Source organism: Hypomesus nipponensis, chromosome 1 (genome assembly GCF_054491055.1).
Source record: "Hypomesus nipponensis isolate SF chromosome 1, ASM5449105v1, whole genome shotgun sequence".
NCBI lineage: Eukaryota > Metazoa > Chordata > Actinopteri > Osmeriformes > Osmeridae > Hypomesus > Hypomesus nipponensis.
Window position 1 is genome coordinate 3,387,265 of NC_140361.1, and position 23,469 is coordinate 3,410,733.

At 49.5% G+C, this 23,469-nt stretch overlaps 1 protein-coding gene across 1 annotated transcript in view; it reads right to left on the reverse strand.

Moving 5' to 3' along the window:
• Window positions 1-22,993, reverse strand: part of fat4 (FAT atypical cadherin 4) — an 80,587-nt gene extending 57,594 nt beyond the window's left edge. The window contains exon 1 of the mRNA XM_084697767.1: window positions 17,936-22,993. Within this exon, the coding sequence (XP_084553893.1) occupies window positions 17,936-22,993 (5,058 nt within the window). The remainder of the gene's footprint in view (window positions 1-17,935) is intronic.
• Between the last annotated feature and the right edge of the window lie 476 nt (window positions 22,994-23,469).

Sequence of the window (23,469 nt, forward strand, 5' to 3'; positions counted from 1 at the left end):
TCTACGGGGCTGCAGGGCGCGACAGCCCACATATAGACACATGCATCTCCAGAAATAACTGACAATTTGTTTTTGTTAACTATTAATACAGTTTATTACTATTCAGTAAAAATAGAGTTTAATATTCTAGAGTACTACTTTTTTTATATTATTTTTAGTTTGTTGTCGAGGACAACAGGTGTCAGCTCGTTTTAACTGGGCCATGTGTCGCTTTTCGGAACACCATATTTGTTGTTTAAATCATTTTATAGTTTCAGGAGTTTCTTTGATAATATAAACTTAAGATACGTTTGTGAATCAAATGAAAATAAAAATATATTTAAACTATAGTTTCAAGATCTTTGGCTTTCTTTGCTTTGACAACATCAACTCAAGTATCTCCTTGGCTTTTATATTGGCCCCAAAACAGCACAGGACAAGAGACACACCTACTCACTGAATCCAACACACAACACACAACACACTAAATCCAACACACCTACACTGTTTCACACACACACAACACACACACACACAGGCCTATTTGCTTGCTCATTCTTTTCCTCATAAGTTATTCCATTCAGGGATTGATAAACATGGTTTCAGGTACGAGTATTGATGGTTGCTTTAAATCTGCCCTGTCAGGCTTCACACTGGCTGTAGTGTACTGCTGGCTCACTCCATCAGCACCACTGGCCCAGTTTACAGTTCTATTAAAGTGTTACTGTGTCTTTGTCTGTCTGTAAATCAGGTGTCCAGGAGCCCCAGCTCATGAGAAACATAAAACTAGTAAAGCAGCAACTAAAATGGAAGGACTTTCATAAATAAAGTAAATGAAGAAGGCAAGATGGCTGTAAAACCTGAGAGCGGCTCACCATGGGAAATCCCTGCCTGTTCGCTGGCTAGGGGTTATTTTCGTTTCTTCCCCTCGCCACCACACAACAGCCCCCTTCAAATGTACTGTATGACTGAGAGTCATGGATACGCAGTTTTGCAGTTGCCCTGACTACCTATCTGAACTGCATGCATCTCCTCGGAAAAAGCACACCATGAAACAGCAACTGGCACAAAACAAAAAGTTAATAAATACGTTGATAAATACGTTTTCTTGATATAATTGTGAAGGAATTGTTTAAATGAAGGGCATTGTTTAAATGAGAGGACATGGAAACGCGCACTCGCATCCAAAGACACACATTCGCATCTGCACATTCTTTCATGTCAGTCTTCCGTGCCGTTAGCCATGACCACTGTGCGCATTAGCATTAGCATACATCTCCGCTGAATAAGAAGAATACCCAACATTTCATGTTTCGCTTATTGAGACGGCTTATCAGCGGCCGTTCTCGACCCAGCATAAATCCAGAGGATTAAAGGACTCAAAAAAAAAAGTTTTTGAAGGGGAGGTGAGAGGGCTAGCGATTGAAGAAAAAAAAGAAGAAGAAAAGTCCGACAGGATGAAAAGAGGTTGGGGGCCCATAGAAATGCTAAGGAAGTGGCTCTTTCTAGCACTGGCTCGGGGGTAGGAAGTTCCCAGCTCTGCCACTTCATTAATTCATGCTATTTAACAAGCTGGATTGTGGTGTTCTTCTCCAGAGCCCCTTCACACTGGAAGCAACAACAGCACCATCAGTAACTGACAACCCCCCGGGCGGCCCAGCCGTGGCCCCTCTGCGCCTCGCTGCAAACACTGCCACAGGAAGCACAACCTTGTCTTTCAGGGGTTCAGCCTTTATTAGCCATCGCTGGCCGCTAACCCCCACCCCCCCCACCACCACCATCACCACCCCCAACCATGGCCCACCCCTAGGAGGAAGGGAGGTGGGGGATGGAGGTGATGAGAGAGGGAGGTGGGGGAGGGAGGGAGGGAGGTGGGGGAGGGAGGGAGGGAGGGAGGGGGAGGATGGAGACTGGGGAAAGAGGTGATGAGGGAGGGAGGTGGGGGAGGGAGGGAGGAGGGGGAGTCTCTGTTTCCTATTAGAGGTGGTGGGACTTGTCTGCTGAATCAGTATGCTCATCCATAACTTCTGATGACCGGGGGGTTGGGGTCTGGTGTGGAGGGTGGAGGGGGGTGGGGGGTGGGGTGGTGGAGTGAGATGGAGGAGGGTGCTGTGTGTTCGAGTTTGTGTCTCCATCTGGGTTTGTTGTGTCTGTGTGCAACATTGAGAACATGATTAAAAGCACCAAAAATAATTGTACCATAATTTGGAAGATTGGGATTGTAAAATAAAAGTACAATTCCAATCAATGACATTGATTAAACGGTAAAAAAAAAAACGGTTAAAAAAAACTTTACTGAAGATGTGAACATCCTTATCTCATACTAGGTACACGGTAAAACACCCACGCACGCCAACCTAACAAGACCACTTAGCTAGCTGCAACACAGCAGATCACAGCCCTACTCCTAGGAGACTTAGCCACTGGCTTACCCTGGAAAGCAATGTCAGATACGCAGCTAAGCCTGCAGTATCGTACATGTGCTGGAGCACAAACCTGGAGCTCAACACTCACAACTAAGCTGAGCATTAAGTCCGCGACAGTTCCTCCTGGCATTCTCGTAGGAATCAAATCATGCAAATAACCATCTGAAGGAATGTTACTCAAAATTCCCTCGAGCTATCCCCTTGTGGGGGTTTGCCATTGCTCTGACAAAGCAGTTGAAACCGGGAGGTGTTAAAAGAGGCTGGTATCTCTCCCGACCCCTGGGAATCTCTCTTCCCATACCTCCACGTGTGAACGTATGACTTCACAATCTGTGCAGCAGGTGAGTGAACGAGAGCGGGGCAGAGAGAGGCACGGTGGGAGGGAATGTTATCTCCACGCTGCTATCTGGACGGTGGAGAGGGGAGAGGGATGCAGGGTGGAAGAGTGTGACTCCAGGGTTCCCACGTCAACCTCGGGCTGAATCTTGGCCCGAGGCGAGGAGAGGGCAGAGGGGGCCGTCTGGGGGTGTCTGGGGGCTATTTGGGAGTCTGGGGACATTTTGGGGGGCTGTTTGGGGGGCTGTTCGGGGGCTCTGGGAGTCTGCCCAATCCCTTAATTACAGATATGGTTATGAAGGGTTGTCAGGGGGACCACCAAGGCAGGGTCACCCTGCTCTCTTGTATCCGACAGCTATTGAGATCCTCTAAAGCCGAGGATCCGAGTCACTGGGGGCTTTCTCATCTCCTCAACAGGCCCCCGGACCTCGGACCTCCCTCTTCACACACACACACACACGCACGCAAATACACACACACACACGCTACACACACACACACTCTCTCTTTCTTACACTGTGTAGAGAATGTGTATGTGCTGCGTTTGGGATGTTTAGCTGAGGAGATGTTCACCACACACGATTTTGTAAGACGGCCAAAACGTAAAAGCCCTGGACAAACAAAACTCTGATAAGTCTATCTGTTGAGCAGGCAGACAAATGAACCACACAAATGTGTTTGAGACGGGTCATCGCCAAGCTAGGAAAACATGAGTGGGAGAAGAAACAAAAGTACTGTTTATCCTGAAATGTACACAGAATGAAAATGGAACCCTTGTCCATGAACGCATACATTCTACCCAGAGTAAACCTCGCTCCCATTACTAGAAGCTAAGTGTGTCGTGACGAACGTCAAAAGAAACACAGGATCGTTTAAACCAACCGATTCTCTCTCTTTCTCTGTCTGATTATTAAACAATTCTCCGGAAGGATCCGGTTCCTCCTAACTGAATAAATGAAGGAGCGTTAGGATGAACCAGCTCAAAGTTACCTCATTCCCTCCCTTAGTTTCTACGTCGTTGATGATTTTAACATACAAGGACGCGTTGGAAAAACGTTCCCCTCCGTAAACCAAGCGGAAAGGCCTGGAAGCGACCATGATGCTTGGACGCTGGCACGCCTTGGTCCGCAGCGAGATGAGATGTTGGACAAGCGCCGACTTTAACAAAGGAAGACGAGCCACATCAAAACTGGACTTGTACATATTTTTATGTTTTTTTTTTTCTCTCTCTCTGCTTATTGACTTACAGGGCAAGAGGTGAGGACATGGTGAGGTCATCTTCCCCTCAGACCGATCCTTGGTTTAGGATCAGTAGTGTTTTAGACAGAGTAATGGTGATGTTATACAGTACCAATCTAGCGACAAAGGAAGTTTCCAATTCAGCCCTGACAACAGCAATTTCAGCTGAATAGAAGAGGTTCTTCACACAGTTTTTCCAAATGAAAAGCAGTATACCATTACATCTGATTGCAGAAGCTGGCTTCCCTCAGCTGGGACAAGTTAACCATCAAAAAGGGTCAGTGATTTTTAATGCCAGTTGGTTGCCAGGAAGGACAGCAGCACTCCATTAACTGTCAAAAAGACGAAGGAAATCCCCCCTCCCAGAAAACAGCACCCAGCACCACCGCCCTGCAGTTAGGACAAAAATCGAATGGAAAAACTGAAAAGAAAAAAGCGATCATTTCAACTGCTGCTTCAACTGCTGCTGAGTATACAGATGCTGTCCCCTACATGACTGGGCTCCTCTTTACCCTCTCCCTCTCCCTCTCTCTCTCTCTCTCTCTCTCTCTCTCTCTCTCTCTCTCTCTGTCTCTCTCTCTCTCTCTTTCTCTCTCTCTCTCTCTCTCTCTCTCTCTCTCTCTCTCTCTCTCTCTCCCCTCTCTCTTTACCCTCTCTCTCTTCATCCCCTTTCTCTTAACCCTCTCTCTCTCTCTTTTTATTATCTCTCTTTACTCCCCCTCCTCTCTTTCTCTTTACCCTCTCTCTCAACCCTCTCTCTTTCTCACCCTCTCTCTCTCCATTTCCGCCTTTTTTATTCGGGGCACTATTGTTTCATCTTTGTCATGGTGATCATTTATGGTGGAACAGAATGGGCATGGCTCCCTTTGAAGGCTCCCCCATCCCCCTCAAACTCCATCCCCCTCCATCTCTATCCCCCTCCGTCTTGCCTTGTGACATCCCAGCCTTGTGAGACGTAAGCCAGCCCGTTCCAGGCTGTGAAGCGACAGGGGGCCGTGAGGCCCAGGGCTGCCTGCTGGAGCGTCTGGCCTCCAGCCTCGACACACAGCACTCCGCCCGGCAACACTCCTGTCCCTGCTGCTGACCCGCTGGTGGTCGTGGGAGACCAAGCTACAAAACCCGGGTAGGGGGAGGGGAGAGAGGGGGGAGGGAGGGAGGGCGAGAGAGAGATGGGGGGAGAGAGAGTGAGAGAGAGAGAGAGAGAGAGGGGGGGGGGAGGGAGGGGGAGAGAGAGATGGGGGGAGAGAAAGAGTGAGAGAGAGAGAGAGAGAGAGAGAGAGAGGGGGGGGAGGGAGGGGGAGAGAGAGAGAGAGAGAGAGAGAGAGAGAGAGAGAGAGAGAGAGAGAGAGAGAGAAGGAGGGGAAGGAGGATCATGGAATGTGATAAGAGAGGTGTGTGTTTACGTAAAGCGCCTCTGCGACAGCTCGCCCTGTCTGAAGGTTGGTTGTGATGGAGTCATCTGAGTGAGGAGATGGAGGCAGGTAGATGGATCCTTCAGCTCGCCCTGTCTGAAGGTTGGTTGTGATGGAGTCATCTGAGTGAGGAGATGGAGGCAGGTAGATGGATCCTTCAGCTCGCCTCGCTGGGAAACTTCCCTCCACTCTGATCTATTTGAGTGGTTCCCTTTCCACTCACTGATTCATTCTGCTTTCGGGTTTTTTTTTCCCTTTAGGAGGGTTTACCCTCGGGTCAGCACCAGCTTCTTAATCACTTTAGCACATGACCGGCCTGCTCAATCCCCACATACCAAGAGGAAAGCACTCCCTGATACAGTAATATATGATAAAGAGCTCACGACCAAAATTGAAAAACCATATCCCCATATGAATGCCAGGGCCCTGATACATCAATGGACAGATTTGGGGGTGGGGGGGGCGCGGGGGGTGGGAGGGGTGGGATGGGGTGGGAGGGGTTGGGGGTGCAGAACACTTCTCGGGAAAATCCACACTTCAAAAGAAATGTTCATCTTAAATGAGGGGAGTGAGGCAGGGGGGTGGGGGGAGGGAGAAGGGTGGGGGGAGGGAGGGAGGGAGGGAGAGGGAGGGAGGGTGGAGGGGGAGGGAGGAGGGTGGAGGGGGGGAGGGGTACCGACAGTCAGAGATGTCGTTGTGCCATGGTGTTCGATGAGAAGTCTTAAAACCACATGTGTTCAAGAACTCTCTAAGCCCCCCACAAAAAAACGACTTTCTCAAACAGTTCCATTCCCCTCTGAAACGTCTCTAACTTTCACAAATCCAGGATCTGAATCCAGGCTGGGCCTAGCGCCCTGGGCCTACCGCTCTGGGCATACCGCTCTGGGCCTATGGCTCTGGGGAAAGAGGAAGACAGGTCTACCCCTGGAAGCAGTGTTGATTGGTTGTCAAGGGGGTGGACAGCTTCCTGGGTCAAAGGTCAAAGAGTGCTAAGAGAGGTCGGAAGCTGAGTCACAGAGGGTCAGAGTTCATAACACACAGTTGGGCTCCTTTTTCTTCCTCCAAAAACACAGTTAACCCTTCTGTCGAAACCCGCCTGCAGCAGGAACGCAATCCCTGCTCATCCCGTCATCTAGGCTAATCTCATCTCGCTGTTCAGTGTCTACTCTCCTAATCCTTGTTTTACCAGAATACAGATCTAGCTGATGAATGAAGAGATTATACGAGAAGAATATAAATGAGGTAAGCCACACTTAACTAACTACGGTTGTTGTCCTAAAACAAACTAAGGTAAATGACTCTGACTGTCCTGTCTCAGGGCATGGATGGAGCTCAGTGGTAGCACGTTTCAATAAAGAGGTCGGAAGTTCGAAACCTCCACTAGCCCCCCTTCCCCCTGACGTGTCTTTGGATGAAACCGTCAATGATAACATTATTATTTAAAAAAAATATCAATGCACTGAGAAAAACATGACATCCTATGACGAGATTGTCCTTATTCAGAAGTATACACTGGCGTTATGGACACATCAAACTGTTGGCTCGATGATATCGCATCATTGATGCTTCCTGGAGCCCTGCCCAGCGGCATCTCTCCTGTTTATCAGGGAAGACCAGAGCCAACACACACTTCAAACGCTGCTCCTGATAACTGTGACCTCACAGCCTTTAAACTCAGACTCCTACACTGCAGATGGAGCCCAGACTCCTACAGTGCAGACGCTGCTCTCTAGATAAGCTACTGAGAAGCCCTGGCAGAACAGAGGCCGGTCTCCCCGAGGGCCCCAGAGTCCCTGAGCGGAGAGCGGAGAGGGGAGCGCGTTCGGGATCTTCAACCGGTCTGTAAAACGAGGACGACAAACACGACCTCTGACCCGGGGAGTGGGAGAGAAGAGCGGCGACACCTCCGCAGCCACTTGACGGAGTGGAGGAGGAGAGAGAAAGGGGAGTGTGTGTGGAGTGTGTGTGTGTGGAGTGTGTGTGTGTGGAGTGTGTGTGTGTGGAGTGTGTGTGTGTGGAGTGTGGGTGTGTGGGTCTATACTGCTTATGCTTGTGTGTGTGTGTGTGTGTTGTGCTCGTGTGTGGAGTGCTCGTGTGTATACTGATTCTGTATGTGTATACTGCCTGTGTATGTGTGTGCATGCTTCTTGCGTGTGTGTGTGAGTGGTTTGTGTGTGTGTGTGTGTGTGAAGGAGGGGTGGCAGAGCAGCACTTGAAGCACCACTGTGAGACGCGAGCCCCCAGCAGCAGCGGCAGTCAGACAGGAACACACAGGGACTACTGTTCCCATTCAGGCCTTTGTGTCCCAGACCGCCTCTTGTTTTTCCTCAGCAAAGCGTGCTACAATGAAGGCGGCCCGCTCCCCTCCCCTTCGGCCCTGGCTGTCAATACTGGACCTATCACACCCTGAATGGACAAATCTGCCTTCCCATGAAAATCAAGTCAATGACCTGCTTCCCTCTGCTCCCCTTCTGAAGTGGGTGACAGCCATAATTTCAACGAAAGCAAGAGCGAGAGAGAAGGGGAGAGAGAGAGATAGAGAGAGAGAGAGAGAGAGGAAAGAGAGAGAGAGGAAAGATAGAGAGAGAGATAGAGAGAGAGAGAGAGAGAGAGAGAGAGAGAGAGAAGGTGGAGAGAGAGAGAGAGAGAGAGGGAGAGAGAGAGAGAGAGAGGAAAGAGAGGAAAGATAGAGAGAGAGAGAGAGAGAGAGAGAGAGAGAGAGACAGAGAGACAGAGAGAGAGAGAAGGTGGAGAGAAAGAGAGAGAGAGAGAGAGAGAGAGAGAGAGAGAGAGAGAGAGAGAGAGAAGGTGAAGAGGGGGGCTTGTTCGTCTCAGCGCCTAATATAAAATGCATTAATTCCTTCTCTGTGAGCTCACCGTAAATGATTTGATTGTGGTCGATTCGACATAGTCTTCTCCTGGCTTCCCCAAGAGGAGGAGAAACTAAATGTAGGGGGGAATGTTAAGGAAATTTTCAACCAAACATTAACTTCAGCCTTATGACCCAATCAAGTGGAAGAGAAGACTGCTTTTGTCCACCTTGGCTCATCCAGAGAAGTGACGCGGAGACTGAGGAGGACCAGGCGGAAAAAAGGAAAAGGAACGTCAAGGTTTTTGCCAAGCTTTTGTCACGCTTTAAGAGCTGGTTTAGTCAACTGCTGTCAGATAAAGACGACTGGGAGAATAACAGCCACGGTTGCCTTATATGTAAAAAAAAAAACACTTTCTCTCACAGCCAAGTCGGGAGAGTCCCAATACATAGAATTACACAGTTACTTTTAAAGGATTTGCATTTAAAAGATAGCATACAGACTTGAATGCCGGTCGTTTCCCCGTGGCCATAGAAACAGTAGAAAAGGTGGAAAATTCAGTCCACTGAACTTTAAACGACTTTATTAAAGTGTCACTAATCAGAAGGGAGAGACACAGGGTTTTAGTGTTTGGGCAAACTTACAGAAAAACGTTCAAAAAGCTTAATGACCTGTTAAGAGCATTACTTTGAAAAGCCTTGTTGACAGTTTAATAACAAGGAGCCTCATTGCTCTCTTTGAGAAAAAATGAAGATGTTGAAAGAAGTCAAGAATTCTGCAAGAATCTTAAACTTACATTTTAAACTTTCTCAAGAACTAAAATTGTTAAAATTCTTCTCCATTGCTCTACAAACAGCTCATAATAATGGAATAATGTAAAAGATGAAGACTGTACTGAGCTTAACCCGTAGACATAATCAAGAAATTTAAAAATGTGTAACTTTTCCAAATGGTCTAGACTTTACAGGGACATCCCTCAAAGAGGCATGCAGAACGACATGGGACGATACCCTAACATCATTCAGCTCCTGATAGTCGGTGACAAATAACATGCTGGCATTTCCTCACCACAAAATCTCTGTATCTGAAAGCAGAAAATTGCAGCCATTACGGCGTTTAATAGTATAACAACCCGAACAATAATCCTCGTCTGACAATGGTGAGGTCTGAAAAGACTGCTGGGAGTCTTGCGTGGTGTCTGCCAATGTAACCAGCGTTTAATCTCCTCTCAATGGAGACCTAGAGAGAGAACACCTCCAGTCTGGTCTCTGTCCCTAAACCCCACACTCATTCATCCACTCATCCATCCACCCACCCATCCATTCATCCCTCCGTCCCTACGTGCATCCATCTGAAGCAAATCCCACAGATGGAGGGCTTCTATTCAACGAAGATGGAGGTCTTGTGATCAGAAAGAATTAAGCTAGTGAGTAGAGAGAGATAGGGAGGGAGGGAAGGAGAGAGAGAGAGAGAGAGAGAGAGAGAGAGAGAAAGAAAGAAAGAAAGAAAGAAAGAAAGAAAGAAAGAAAGAAAGAAAGAAAGAAAGAAAGAAAGAAAGAAAGAAAGAAAGAGAAATAGCTGTAGTGAGAAAAAGACATTTGGGATAAAGTGGGATAAAGAGAAAAAGAAAGAGAGAAAGGGAGGGGGGGGCAGGGTGAATTACCATCAGTGTGAGGGATTAAAACATGTGTGATCTTCCACGTCGGTCCTAATCATATACCCGCTAAATGAATCACCATGGGACTCGGAGCTGATTTCAGAGCGAAAAATAATGAAAGTGGAACTTGAATTGATGTATGCGGAGTAGGGGAAAACAACAGAGTAAACAAGCTGGAATAATGAAGGGAAAGAGGGTTTGGGTCCTAATGATATGAATGGGATCTGAGGTGACTCCTATTCCTAATGAGGGGGGAAAAGGCTTGTTTGAACAAGGGTGCTTATTACACATTGGGGTATTTATTAGCATCATCTTAGCATAACTCAGTCATCGCTGGCCTCGTAAATATCAGTAGAGAAGTAGAACTCACTCACCACTGATGTGGGCAAACCTGCCTTAAATTCAAATGACCACCAAGTCATGACAAAACTTGTCTACTTCAATGTCATGTTCCATGATTCATTCATGAATGTAATGTTTACCTAGCGTCATCCCACAAAGCTAAATCGTTCTCCATCTTGACTGAACACACCTGAGTCAGAGAGGAGGATATACAGGAGGTGAATGCTGTACCCAACCAATCTAAGTCAGCACCTCACCTCCACCTTCAGCACCAAGCGTCAGTTGAGCCGCCGTGAAACCCAAAGCCAGGTCGGGAAGGGCATGTGGCAGTTGAAGAATCAAACGAAGGTTCTATGATGGAGTCCATATGACCAATAACACCACCCAGCCCAGCCTGGCAGGACTGAGGCCAACAGGGAGCCAGGGGTCTGACCTGGCTTCATAAATATCAGGTTTCAAAGACAAATCCAAGTCTGATGTTCATTCACTGTTACAGGCAGACTTCATCCACTCAGAGCCAGACAGCTCAAATGAATAATATCAGGATGAAATATCATCGAGTAGCTAAGGAGAGTTGGTAGACTGTGGGATAACTTACTCTTCAACACCTCTGTCATTTGATCCTTAAAGATATTTACAGTCAATTATCATCACTCACTCCCACCTGTCAAACACAAAAACACGCAGTGACATGTATGATATTTTACATTACTTGGTTAAATAACTGTGGTAGCCTACATTGGACTGGTATTTATTCAGGTGGAGTATGTTTAAAGGCACACTGAGAGTGAATGTATTAAATAAAGGAGGCACTTTGGACCAAAAGTATGTCCTTCATGGGCAACCAATCAGAGCTGAGCCTCCCTAGGTAACAAATCAGAATGGTGTCATCCACCGCCACCCAATCAGAGCCAGAGAAAGCCAACAGGGCTGGTGTATAGCCTGGCCTGCAGTGAAGCATGATGGGATGTAATAACCACATCATTGTAAGCTGTATCTCAGGCTTGTCACACACACACACACACAAAGAGCGCATGTGGAGAACAGTCTTGCCCTGTCATTCACAGGCCCAGGAGGGCTCTGTCACACACAGGCACGCACACACACGCCAGAACACATATGAACATACTCATATGGATACGCCGGCACGCACGCACAGATGCATGCAAGTACACACACGTTCACACACATGCACTCTTGAACACGCGTATTAACTTACTCGTTCTCCACACACACACACACACACACACGCACACACACACCTCCTCAGGGAGAAAAGGCAAGTATGACAACTTTCAACACAGGAATGAACTTAATTACGACAAAAGATCCAGAAACATTGCAGCTAGTTGGCTAGCTAGGCCACCCCGATGATTAGCATAAAAACACAGAGAAAATAAAAGATGAGAGACAAAAAAAAAAAAACTGTAATAACAGCAACAGTGTCAACGCATTTAACCCAAACCAGAGCTTTCCCTGGAGCCTTTTCAGAGCACAAAAACCTTCCAAAGTTCCCCGCTGCTGTTTCAGATGTTGTCTGCGTTAAGCGTGAGCACAGTCCAACAACAGGCTGCCAGGGCAGTTCAGGTACCCCCAACCAGCGAGAGTCTGGGTCACATTGTCCACCCTGCACATCTCTGCCTGAAAACCTCGGCCAGATGTTTCCAATTAAACAGGCCAACGAGAGGGGGTAGGAGTAGGGGGGGGGAGTACAGCTCACCAGAACGGCTCTTTAAGAGACAAAGCTCTTTCTGCATTTCTTTGTCTGACTGAATATGTCAGTTGTTGTAACGCGAGTAAACCAACTGTAGTTGGAAACATTTGTTGTTTGTTGCCAGTCCAAAGTCAAACAAATGTTTGCATGCAGCTTGTGTAACTGTTCTTCAGAGCAGACCAACTGTCGTCATCACGCGCTGGTTAAAACAATATAATCTGGTTGCTTAAAGTGTTTTGTCAGTTTGTGTGCGTCACTTTCAGCTCCATCTTCACCTGCACAAACACAATAACAGTGTCAGTGCAGTGCAATGCAGAGCCTGAAGCACAAGGCAAGATACTACAGAAGCTGCAAAACTGCCTACACATATTATGAAATTAGGACTGTCATAGCAATCCACACGCTATTTTTGAGATGAAAATAAACACCTGCCATACCAGTAAAAACGGGTTAAACTGTGGTTTATTTTCCCACCTAGCCTCCACCACCCCTCCTGAAGCAGCCAGGTTACACTGTGTCCAGCGCGCGCCGTTCAAGCCTACCATCCTTCAGCCTGGACAGAAAAGTCATAAAATAAAAGGGATGATAGCAACAGCATGAACCTTCTGTCTCTCTGGTGCCAGTCTATCTCTCCTTGTCTCCTGTCTCTGACACCAAAGCTCTATTCCAGCCCTGCTTCATGTACAGCTCCAACCTCAACCTTTCCCTCCCTCCCTCCCTCCCTCCCTCCCTCCCTCCCTCCCTCCCTCCCTCCCTCCCTCCCTCCCTCCCTCCCTCCCTCCCTCCCTCCCTCCCTCCCTCCCTCCCTCCCTCCCTCCCTCCCTCCCTCCCTCCCTCCCTCCCTCCCTCCCCCCTCCCTCCATTTCTCCTGTCGCTACTAAATTATCTGTCTCCCTGCGGGAGATACCCCTTCCTGCCTGGGGTCACATGTCTTACCACAGGCAGGGGGATGTGTGTGTGTGTGTGCATGTAGAGTGTGTGTGTGTGTGTGCATGTAGAGTGTGTGTGTGTGCGTGTAGAGTGTGTGTGTGCGTGTAGAGTGTGTGTGTGCGTGTAGAGAGTGTGTGTGTGTGTGTGTGAGTGTGGTGAGTCTGTGAGAGTGAGTGAGTAGGTATGTGTGTGAGAGAATGCGCGTGAGTTGCACTGCAAAAACCACACCCACGCACACACACTTCTCCCCCCCCCCCCCTCGCCTAGTTTTCCATCCCAGGGGGGGTGAGGGCTGGAGGCAGGTGACCACTCCTTAGGTCACTCTGGAGGTGCTGATGACAGGGTGGGGGGGAAGCAGGATCTCTGAAAGTGCAACTCTGACTTTGTTTCAAGATGAAACACGGATGAGCCCCAGGCTGAGTAGTTCACACTCAGAACAATAGAATAGCCTAGTGGGAGAAGAATACATTAAAGAACTTTGTGCCTGTTTCTGTGATTTAGTGTGTGTGTGTGTGGGGGGGGGGGGTACATGCATCAGAGCTGCACACTAATTAGAATAAAAGCTAAGTAAAAATACATGTCACGTGTTTGAACAAATCATGATGTAGCTGGAATCCATTATTGCTGCAGCACAAATGTGCCAAAATCAACCTAATCCACCCCTCTCTCTTTCTCTCTCCAGATTCTTCCCTCCCTCCACCAAGTTTAAGTAGTGGAACATTCTTTTTTTCACTGAGGCTTGGGCAGACTCGGACATTATTCAATCATTTCTTCATCGGAGATACAGTGAGTGGAGTGGGAGCTCTGAGAGTGCCTACGTTGGGACCATAGCTTACCCAGACAGGTTATATGGCTGAGTTGCTAAACTCTTTTACGTGTCGGTATTTTCAAATCTGATTAAGCTAAAAAAAAAAAAAGAGTGTGCATGGCACTGTCTGGACCTTGTGTTTGATCGCTCATCTTCCAGGGACCCGTGGGGGCCGTGGGAGCCTGTGGGGGCCTCTGGGGGGCCCGTGGGGGGCCTGTGGGGTGGCTTGTGGGGGGCCCGTGGGTGGCTTGTGGGGGGCCCGTGGGGGGCCTGTGGGGGGCCTGTGGGGGGCCTGTGGGGGGCCCGTGGGGGGCCTGTGGGGGGCCTGTGGGGGGCCTGTGGGGGGCCTGTGGGGGGCCTGTGGGGGGCCCGTGGGGGGCCTGTGGGGGGCCTGTGGGGGGGAACAGGGATTCCCTCTGGAGAGACCACAGCCCTCCCTGGCCCCCCTCTCGATGCTCTGACCATGTGCGCTAAACACAGAGGAATGACTGGCAAATGAGGCGTGACAATCAGCATCACGTAACCAGAGAAATGTATTTACAGAGAGAAAATAAACGTGGATTTGAGCTAGACGACGCGTGAAAGCCTCGCGCCATCATTTATTGTTCTAAGGAGAACAACCTGGACTGACGGACATTTACATTTACATTTAGTCATTTAGCAGACGCTCTTATCCAGAGCGACTTACAGTAAGTACAGGGACAGTCCCCCTGAGGCAAGTAGGGTGAAGTGCCTTGCCCAAGGACACAACGTCATGTGGCACAGCCGGGAATCGAACTGGCGACCTTCTGATTACTAGCCCGACTCCCTCACCGTTCAGCCACCTGACGGCAGGAACCTGCCGAGGACAAGATGATCCAGAGGACTGAAGGATCGTTCCTTCACAAGCTTCAGTGTGCAGCCTGAAGCTGACCTTAGTCACGCGCAATTAAGGAATTTAATCTTGGACAATATCATACGATTCTGGTGTGTGTGTGTGCTGGTGTGTGTGTGCTGGTGTGTGTATGTGCTGGTGTGTGTGTGTGTGTAGGCGTGTGTGTGCAGGTGTGTATGTGCGCCTGAGCATGTGTGTGTTCTTCGGTGTGTGCGTGCGTATAATATTTTACAGGGTTTTTCCTCATAAAAGACACAAGCACTTAGGCAGAGAGCAGTGGTATCACTGTTTCAGCTTTGGCCTCAGACCACCTACTGAGAGACAGCAGCACATGAATCACCTGCTCACGGCTGGTGAAGACCCTGACGATAGCCCTTCTGATACGCCTATCCAGCCAAATTACCTCATGTGCACGCACACACACGAGAATTTACCGCCATGGTCGTCCCAGTAACCCTAAATCCCCCCCACACACACAGCAACAAGCGTATGATCTGGTCCCAGGCCAGCTCAGCTCTTCTACCTGGCTAGAGCTCCTCCGGGCCCTGGAGGTTTCATCACTGCCTCTCGGTTTATCTCCCTGAGATCAAGCCTCCCTCCTGCCTCTAATGCTCTTCACTTTTCCTGAGGCGTCCGGCGAGGTGAGCGCCAGAGTGCTGCTGCAGACCTAAACATGACGCTGGTGATGAGAGAGAGAGAGAGAGAGAGAGAGAGAGAGAGAGAGAGAGAGAGAGAGAGAGAGAGGGATAAGAGAGAGAGAGAGAGAGAGAGAGAGAGAGAGAGATAAGAAGAGAGAGAAAGAGAGGGATAAGAAGAGAGAGAGAGAGAGAGAGAGAGAGAGAGAGAGAGAGAGAGAGAGAGAGAGAGAGAGAGAGAGAGAGAGAGAGAGAGAGAGAGCGACACACAGACAGATCGACATGAAGGCAGCTTCTCTAAACACTAATAAGGTCCGTGTATCTCTCCTAGCCATCTGCATTCCTCTGCGGTGGTGTCCAGGAGCACATGCAGAGGGCCGGCGCATGCTAGCTGCCCTGACTCCCCTGGCTCCGCCTGGCTGTCACAGGATCCAATGTCTTCAAAAAGTATATTTGTTTTACACCACTGCTCAGTCCAGAGGGGTGGGAAGGGGAAGGGGTGGAGGGGGCACGCTGGCACAGACCAAAAAAAATAATAAGAAAACAAAGACCACAGAACCACTACCCCGCGCAGAGCAACACTCAGTAAAGGCTAAACAAAGGAAGGCCTGTTGCACAGATTCCCTGTGTTTACTTCCAGCAGGAACAATACTGTTGAGGGGAGGTAGAAGTGATGTAGCACTTCACAACCTCTCCAAGAAGTCCTTCTCTCTCTCACAATGACGAAAAGAAAACAATCATGGCAGGCTCAAGAGCGAGTGGGTCGGAGGGTGAGAGAGGGGGGAGGTAAGAGGGAAGCAGAGAGGGTTGGTGAGGGTAAACTCCAACCCCCTCACCCCTCTCTCCTCCCCCGTGAAGAGAACTTCCCACTCCCCCCTCCCCTCCAGAGTGAGCTATGCTGAAGTTCAGTGTTTGAGATCACAGTCATTGATAAGATACGCTTGGCTGGGTTTTCTTTGTTCAAGTGTTTACAAAGCATCCCAAACAGCGCATACGAGAGGAACAATGCTTGTCGTTTTCCCCACAGTTACAAACAGGGTTGAGAAAGTGAAAGAATGTCAACATTAAAGTGTGGTTTTGCTGCTAAGGTGATTGTACTATACAGGAAAGTAATCTCATATCTTTCAAAGATACCAGTCTTGGTACAGTATAATATGCAGCTGTACTTGCAGAATGAGGTTTCTGAAAGGAAAGCGTCTGAAATGTGTTGTTAATTAAGTCTCTTATTAGGTCATCTGCGGAGTTTTGAATGGAAGAGATTAGCCTCTCTGTAGCAGGCTAAGTGAGGGAGCACTTGATATCCCTATTTGGCCATACAAACCTCTAAGTTAGATGACTTAACAAGATCATGCCAAATCGTGCCAGATTCTTATAATATTCAGATATGCCTCAAAATAACCCACGGTGTAAGGCTACTTCACGTTTTCAATGGTTGGAAACTGAATCTATAGAAAACTTTTAAAGAAATGGATAACTCAAACTGTTTTAAAGGTTTGACCTCTTAAAGAAACGTTCGCAACAATACTAAACAAACACCAAAAATGGAAGCCACTGCATTTATAAATGGGTTTATCCTTCAACCTATAATAACATTAAATTCTAGATTCCAGTCGAGAATTCCAAAACACATCTTTACACATTTGTTTTTCATTCTAGGAGTGACTAATGCTCAACTATCCCAAACTGGGGTTTAACGTTCCAGCGTTCTCCTTGAGAGAACTTAACTCGTTCCCCAAGGGAGAGTTGAAGAGAAGTCTGGAGAGGTGCATCCTATAATGCAAACTCAATAGAGAGCTTAAGTTTCAGTCTTTGAGATTTTCCCTCTCTGGCCCGACCCGAAAATCCTTTCAAAGAGTCTTAAGAGGTCACCTCATTTTATTTGGTCACTTGCTGCATGTGGAGCTGGTGAGGGGCAGAGCAAATAGTACCCCTGGACCACCCTACTGCCACAACAGCCCCAGGCACATCCATGAAAATGTGAGCCTTGACATACTTAACGCATGAGGACACTCCTAGCTTACACCAGAGCTAATGACAGAAAGATGTTGCCTGACACCATAGATGATGTGTCAGAACAACAGCATGGCTGATATTGAAGAAAAATGGTGTCTTGATTTGGTTAAGTCAACGTCTCTGCTGAGAATATTCCAGACCATAACAGGAGCAGTGCAGTAAAAACACAGGACACACGTTTCCATATCCTTAAAGCGGAAAACTCAAACTCAACAAATACCTAGAGAATATTATGGTGGGCATGTTTTGGAGAAGTGGAACAATAAAGTTGTCTAGCCAAAAACACAAGGCCTACATACTCCTGTCCAAGGTAATTTCTATTTTATAACACAGAGCTTCAGAAAAATATATTAAAAAAGGAATGTACTTAATGTACCTACAAATGCAATAGGTGGACCTGTTTCATATGCGACTTGGACATTCGCACTCGCAGCTTCACCGGTCGAGACTTTGATTGTGTTTTGATCGTTCATTTAATCTCACCAAATGGATTCAGCAGAAGTTAAATGTTCAACAGTGCCTGAGCCTTCCCCCACAACCTGCTGGAGAGTTATTCCTCTGAGGTAAAGACACAGAGAGACCTCTCCACCTGAGATAGAGAGATACAAAGTTCTCTACCTGAGATACTGTAGAGAGAGAGTGGTAGACAGAGAGTTCACTTAAGGTAGAGAGAGAGAGAGAGAGAGAGAGAGAGAGAGAGAGAGAGAGAGAGAGAGAGAGAGAGAGAGAGAGAGAGAGAGAAAAAAAAAAACACACTGACCTCAGCACGCTGCGTCCGAGGCTGGTTGGCATCCGTCTCGATGGCGTACACATCCAGCAGGTACAGGTCGGATCCCCGCTCGCGGTCCAACTCGGCAGCCGTCTGGATCACGCCGGTGTGGCGTCCGATGGTGAACAGCCGTCCCGCGGCCTTGTCTCCGCTGCGCACCGCCACGATGAAAAACTCCAGCTTGGCACCAGAGCCCCGGGGGCTGGAGGCATCCAGGGAGATGACGTTGGTGCCGGCTGGCTGGCCCTCCTTCAGGATGGTGATGTACTTGGGCTGGGAGAACACGGGGCCGTCGGGCCCCTGGAGGATGATGGTCAGCTCCGTCCTGGAAGTCTTCCTGTGGGTGCCGTGGTCCGTGGCCGACACGGTGAGGCTGTAGACGAGCCTGGAGGGGAGGAGCTGGGAGGCCAGGCGAATGTCCCCGCTGTAGCGGTCCATGATGAAGGTGTCCGAGTCGCCCTTCACCAGCTCGTACTCCACCTCGCCGTTCGCGCCCTCGTCCGGATCGAACGCCACCACCGTGGTCAGGATGGAGCCCACGACGATGCTGGACTCGGCCACCAGAGCGTTCTGAGACAGGAAGGTGGGGACGTTGTCGTTCTGGTCCGTCACCCATATGGTGACGTTCTTCAGGGCGAAGCGGCGGAACTCCACAGGTACGGCCTGGTCGGTGGCTTTGACCGTCAGCTCAAAGAGATTAGAGAACTCCCTGTCGATCTCCTTGCTGGTGTGTATGAGGCCGGTGCTGGGGTCGATACTAAAGTGAGACCCCCTGGGGTTCTGTTGGACGATAGTGTACTCAAGCTGGCCATTGATGTCTGCGTCCGTGTCGTGGGCTGTGATGGTCATCACCGAAGCGGAGATGGGAAGATTCTCTGGGATGGATTTGAAAATATCCCCCGGGGTGAATATTGGAGGGTTGTCGTTGAAGTCTCGGACGTGAATGACCACGGGGATGGAGGTGGACCGCGACGGTCGACCGTTGTCCTTGGCGGTGATGTTCAGCTTGTACAGCGATTGCGTCTCGTAATCCAGCTTCTTCACCAGAAAGATGCTGCCAGTGTTGGGGCTGATGCTGAAGGTGCCATGGTTGTTGGTGGCTGTAATGCTGTACGTGATGTCAGAGTTCAACCCCGAGTCGGAGTCGGTGGCGGTCACGGAGGCAACCAGCTCTCCTATCCTCATGTTCTCCAAAACGTCCACAGACACAGACGCCTTGGGGAAGGAGGGGGAGTTGTCGTTCTCGTCCAGGACACTGATACTGAGCATGCAGGACGAGGACAGAGGCATAGCCCCAGAGTCAACAGCGATGATTTTCAGAGAGTAGGAGGAGGTGGCCTCGTAGTCCAGCTTCCCCACCAGGGTGACTTGGCCGGACTGGCCATCGAGGGCAAACTGACCCTCCTCGTTGCCCTCGGCGACGCGATACCGGACGAGGCCATTGTCGTTCTCGTCCACGTCAGAAGCAGACACCCTGAGGAGCTGCGTCATGTTCTGGCCCGACTCTGAAATGGAGGCCTGGTAAACGTCTTTGGTGAACTTGGGTGGGTTGTCGTTGATGTCTTGGATGTAAACCTGCACTTTGGCCTGGTCTCTGAGGGTCCTGGGGAGGCCCTGGTCTGAGGAGACGACGGTGAAGCTAAACACCGCGGCGCCTCTCTGTCTCACGAGCGCCTCGCGGTCCAACTGCAGAGTGCTGCTCAACTCCCCGGTGATGGCGTCTAATTCAAAGTTGGACTGCGGAGTCTCAAACGCGTATCTGACCTCGCTGTTGGGGCCAAAGTCCTTATCCTCGGCGAAGACACGCCCCACCGGTGAACCTCTGCTCTGCTCTTCCTCGAAGCGAAACACGTAATTAGTGCTGTTAAAGAGGGGCCGGTTGTCGTTGACGTCGTCTAGAATTACACTGACATTGACACTGGCACTTAGTGGCTCCACCGCCCTGTCTGTGGCCACCAGCACTAAGTTGTATCTGTCCTGGGTCTCTCTGTCTAGCTCGGTTTTTATGTACAGCTGGCCGTCGGGAAACACGCCGAAAACATCCCTCGTGTTCCCGCCTACGATGTCGTACACAATTTCTCCGTTGAGGCCTGAGTCTTTGTCGGTGGCCTCCACTTTGAAGAAGCGACTGTTGACGGCCTCGGCCTCCGAGATGACGACCTCGTAGGAGAGCTGGTCGAACACGGGAGAGTTGTCGTTGACGTCGTACACGCTGACGGTCAGGATGAGGCTGGAGGTGCGTTGGGGGACCCCCATGTCAGAGGCCAGGACCTCCACCTGGTAGGAGCTGGTGCTGGCCTCCAGAGGGCCGGTCAGGGTGATGAGGCCGTGCCTCTCCTGGATGTGGAACAGGCCTTTGGGGTTCTGCTTCAGACTGTAGACCACCACGCCGTTGGTGCCCTCGTCCGGGTCGGACGCCTTGGCCTGGAAGATGAGGTGTCCCGTGCTCCAGTTCTCCACCGCGCTGACGTGCTCCACAGCGTGGAGGAAGCGGGGCGCGTTGTCGTTCAGATCCTTCACCGTGATGTTGACGAGGGCCTCCCCCGTGACCTCGCCTCCTCGCGCTATCACCTTCAGCTGATAGAAGGACTGCTCCTCTCTGTCTATCTGACTGGCGGCCGTGATTTCACCCGTGGCGCCGTGGATGTTGAAAAGCCCCCTCTGGTCTCCGGAGGTGATCAGGTAGGTGATGTTGGTGTTCAGATCCACCGTGGAGGCCGATACGGTACCGATGACCGTGCCGACGCCCACGTTTTCAAACATGACGAAGCTGTAGACCTTGTGGCTGAAACTGGGGGGGTTATCCTGCGTGTCTATGACCGTGATGGTGACGATGGCCTGGGTTTGAGAGCGCAGACCTCCCCCGTCTGACGCTGTCACCTGCAGCTGATGGGCGGTCTTCTCCTCGCGGTCCAACGACACCAGGGTGGTGATTTTACCCGTGTTGCTGTGGATGTGGAATTTGGACGAGTCCCCGGCAGAGATGACGTACTTCACCGTGCCGTTCCTCCCCATATCGGGGTCAGAGGCCGACACCGCGGTCACAAAGGAGCCGGAGGGCTCGTTCTCCTTCACGTTGGCAAAGTACTGCACCGGGTAGAAGACCGGCCTGTTGTCGTTCACATCCTTCAGGGTGATGTTCACCTTCCCGGTGGAGTGAAGAGGGGGATGGCCCGAGTCGGTGGCCTTGATGTAGAGAAGGTAGGAGCCCCGGTCCTCCCGGTCCAGCTCTGAGGCTGTGCTCAGCCGGCCCGAACCCGCGTCCAGACGGAATAGCTCCTGCACGGAGGACGGAGTCTCTGTGTCAAACGAGAACCGGACAGTCCCGTTGACCCCGAGGTCGTCGTCGGAGGCGGATAGCACCAGCAGCTCTGTGCCGGTGGGAGAGTGCTCCACTAGGGAGATGTGATAGGTGCTCTGAGTGAAGGTGGGAACCTGGTCATTCACGTCTGTGATGTTCACTATCAGTCTGGTGTAGGAGATCTTAGGCTGCAGCCCCTGGTCTTTGGCACTGATGTTGAGCACTATTTCAGATGTGATTTCCCTATCCAGCAAAGCGGCGCTGGTAACCAGGCCACTGTTTTCACTGATGGCAAACCAGCCCAAACTGTTTCCAGACACGAGAGAGTAGCGGAGATTGGCATTCTGCCCAGAGTCACCATCTGTTGCCGAGACCCCTTTAATGTAGCTGCCTTTAGGAATGTCTTCGCTGATATCTACTTTGTACAGGGTTTCCTGAAATATAGGCGGGTGGTCATTGATATCATTCACAAAAATAACCAGGCTAGCGAAGGAGGACCTTGACATGGGCTTGCCATTGTCTGACACTGACACAGTCAGGTTGTAGGAGGATATACGCTCTCGGTCTAAAACGCTGGCCACTTTAATCAAACTTAGATTGGGGACAGGTGAGGTGTGCACTTCAAAGTGCCTCTGCTCGTTGCCTCCTAAGATGGAGACAGAGATGTTCCCGTTGGCAGTGGGAGAGTCAGAGTCAGAGACGGTGAGTAAAGCCACCACGGTGCCAATCTGGGCGTTCTCATCGACGGAAGCAAATTTTGAGGTGGTGGGGAAGTATCTGAATTTTACAACTGGGTCGTTATCATTCACATCCAGGAGTTTAATTATGGCCTCGGCCCTGCCAGATAAAGATGGAACCCCACTGTCAGTAGCATGGATGGTCAAAGAGTACTCCTTCTTGCTCTCATAATCCAAACTTTCTTTTATAATGATGGTACCTTCCTTAGGGTCGATTTGGAATGGAGTTCCCTCATCTAAAAAGTACCTGATGTCTGCATTGGCCCCTTCATCTTGGTCTGAGGCAGTTATCTGCAGAACACTTGAACCAACTGCAGCATCCTCAAAAACACTTGTCTGATATTGATCATTATCGAAAATAGGGGGGTTGTCGTTTATATCTTGAATAGTAACGTTCACTTGCAAGTAGCCAAACTTTTTGGGGTCTCCTTTGTCCTCCACTTCTATCAAGAGCTGGTAAAAGGGTGTGATTTCTCTGTCCAAGCCTCCGGTTGAAACGAGATGCAAGAATGCTCCCTCCCCACTAGGGTTGACCGTTATATCCAAACGGAATTTCCTCTGCTCGTTCCCGTTCACTATCCTGTACGTGGTGTGGTCTACGCCGTTGCTTCCAATGTCCGAATCTGTGGCTGTGTCCAGGATCACTTGTCGGCCACTGCTAGCATCCTCTTTGAAGGAAACTACAATAGACGTGTCGGGGAATACCGGAGAATTATCATTTATGTCCAGCACAACTATCCTCACTTCGGTCGGATATGTAGGCTGGCTGGAGAGGACCACAACGTTAATGACACTGCTTTGTAAAACCTCTCTGTCAATTACTGAAGAGGTGTAAATGGCTCCCGTAGTGCCGTTAATTGCAAAAAGTTTGTGATTTTCACTGAAGCGGTAAGTGAAGCTGGGTTTCGTTTCAATCGTTCCGACATAGGTACCAATAGGTTGTTCTTCCAATACCTGAAACTCTTGACGAACTTGGCTGGATGCAGAATACTGCGAGAGAGTCCATAGCATCAATAAAATCAAACGAAATCGGCCGAAGCCTCTACCTGTGAGCGTCATGATCAATATCCCAGTTCACCTTCTTCAAAGAAAGTCCATGCCTAAAATGCATCAATTTCGAGTTTACCGATCACTAAAGCATTGTATTTCCAAGTTGCGCTACTCACGGATAGTCAAGGATATTTCCACAGATTTAGCGCACAAAATTATTCCAAAAGAAATGTCTCTCGTGCAGAAAAAAAAAGTTATTGAAATATTTCACTCGGTTATATTTCGTTCAACGCAGAATGAATTCCGTATATGATTGGACGTCCCGTGCTTGTCAGTGAAGTTTCACCTCAACTTCTCTGAGGCAAAACGCAGCATCCGTAAGCCGCTCCTCATGATTCATGTGAGCGAAAGAGCTCATAATTATAGGACATTTTAACAGATAAATAAATTAAAGTCGTTTCTCTCAGTCCTTAAAAGTTATTCCAAAAGTTGAAAGT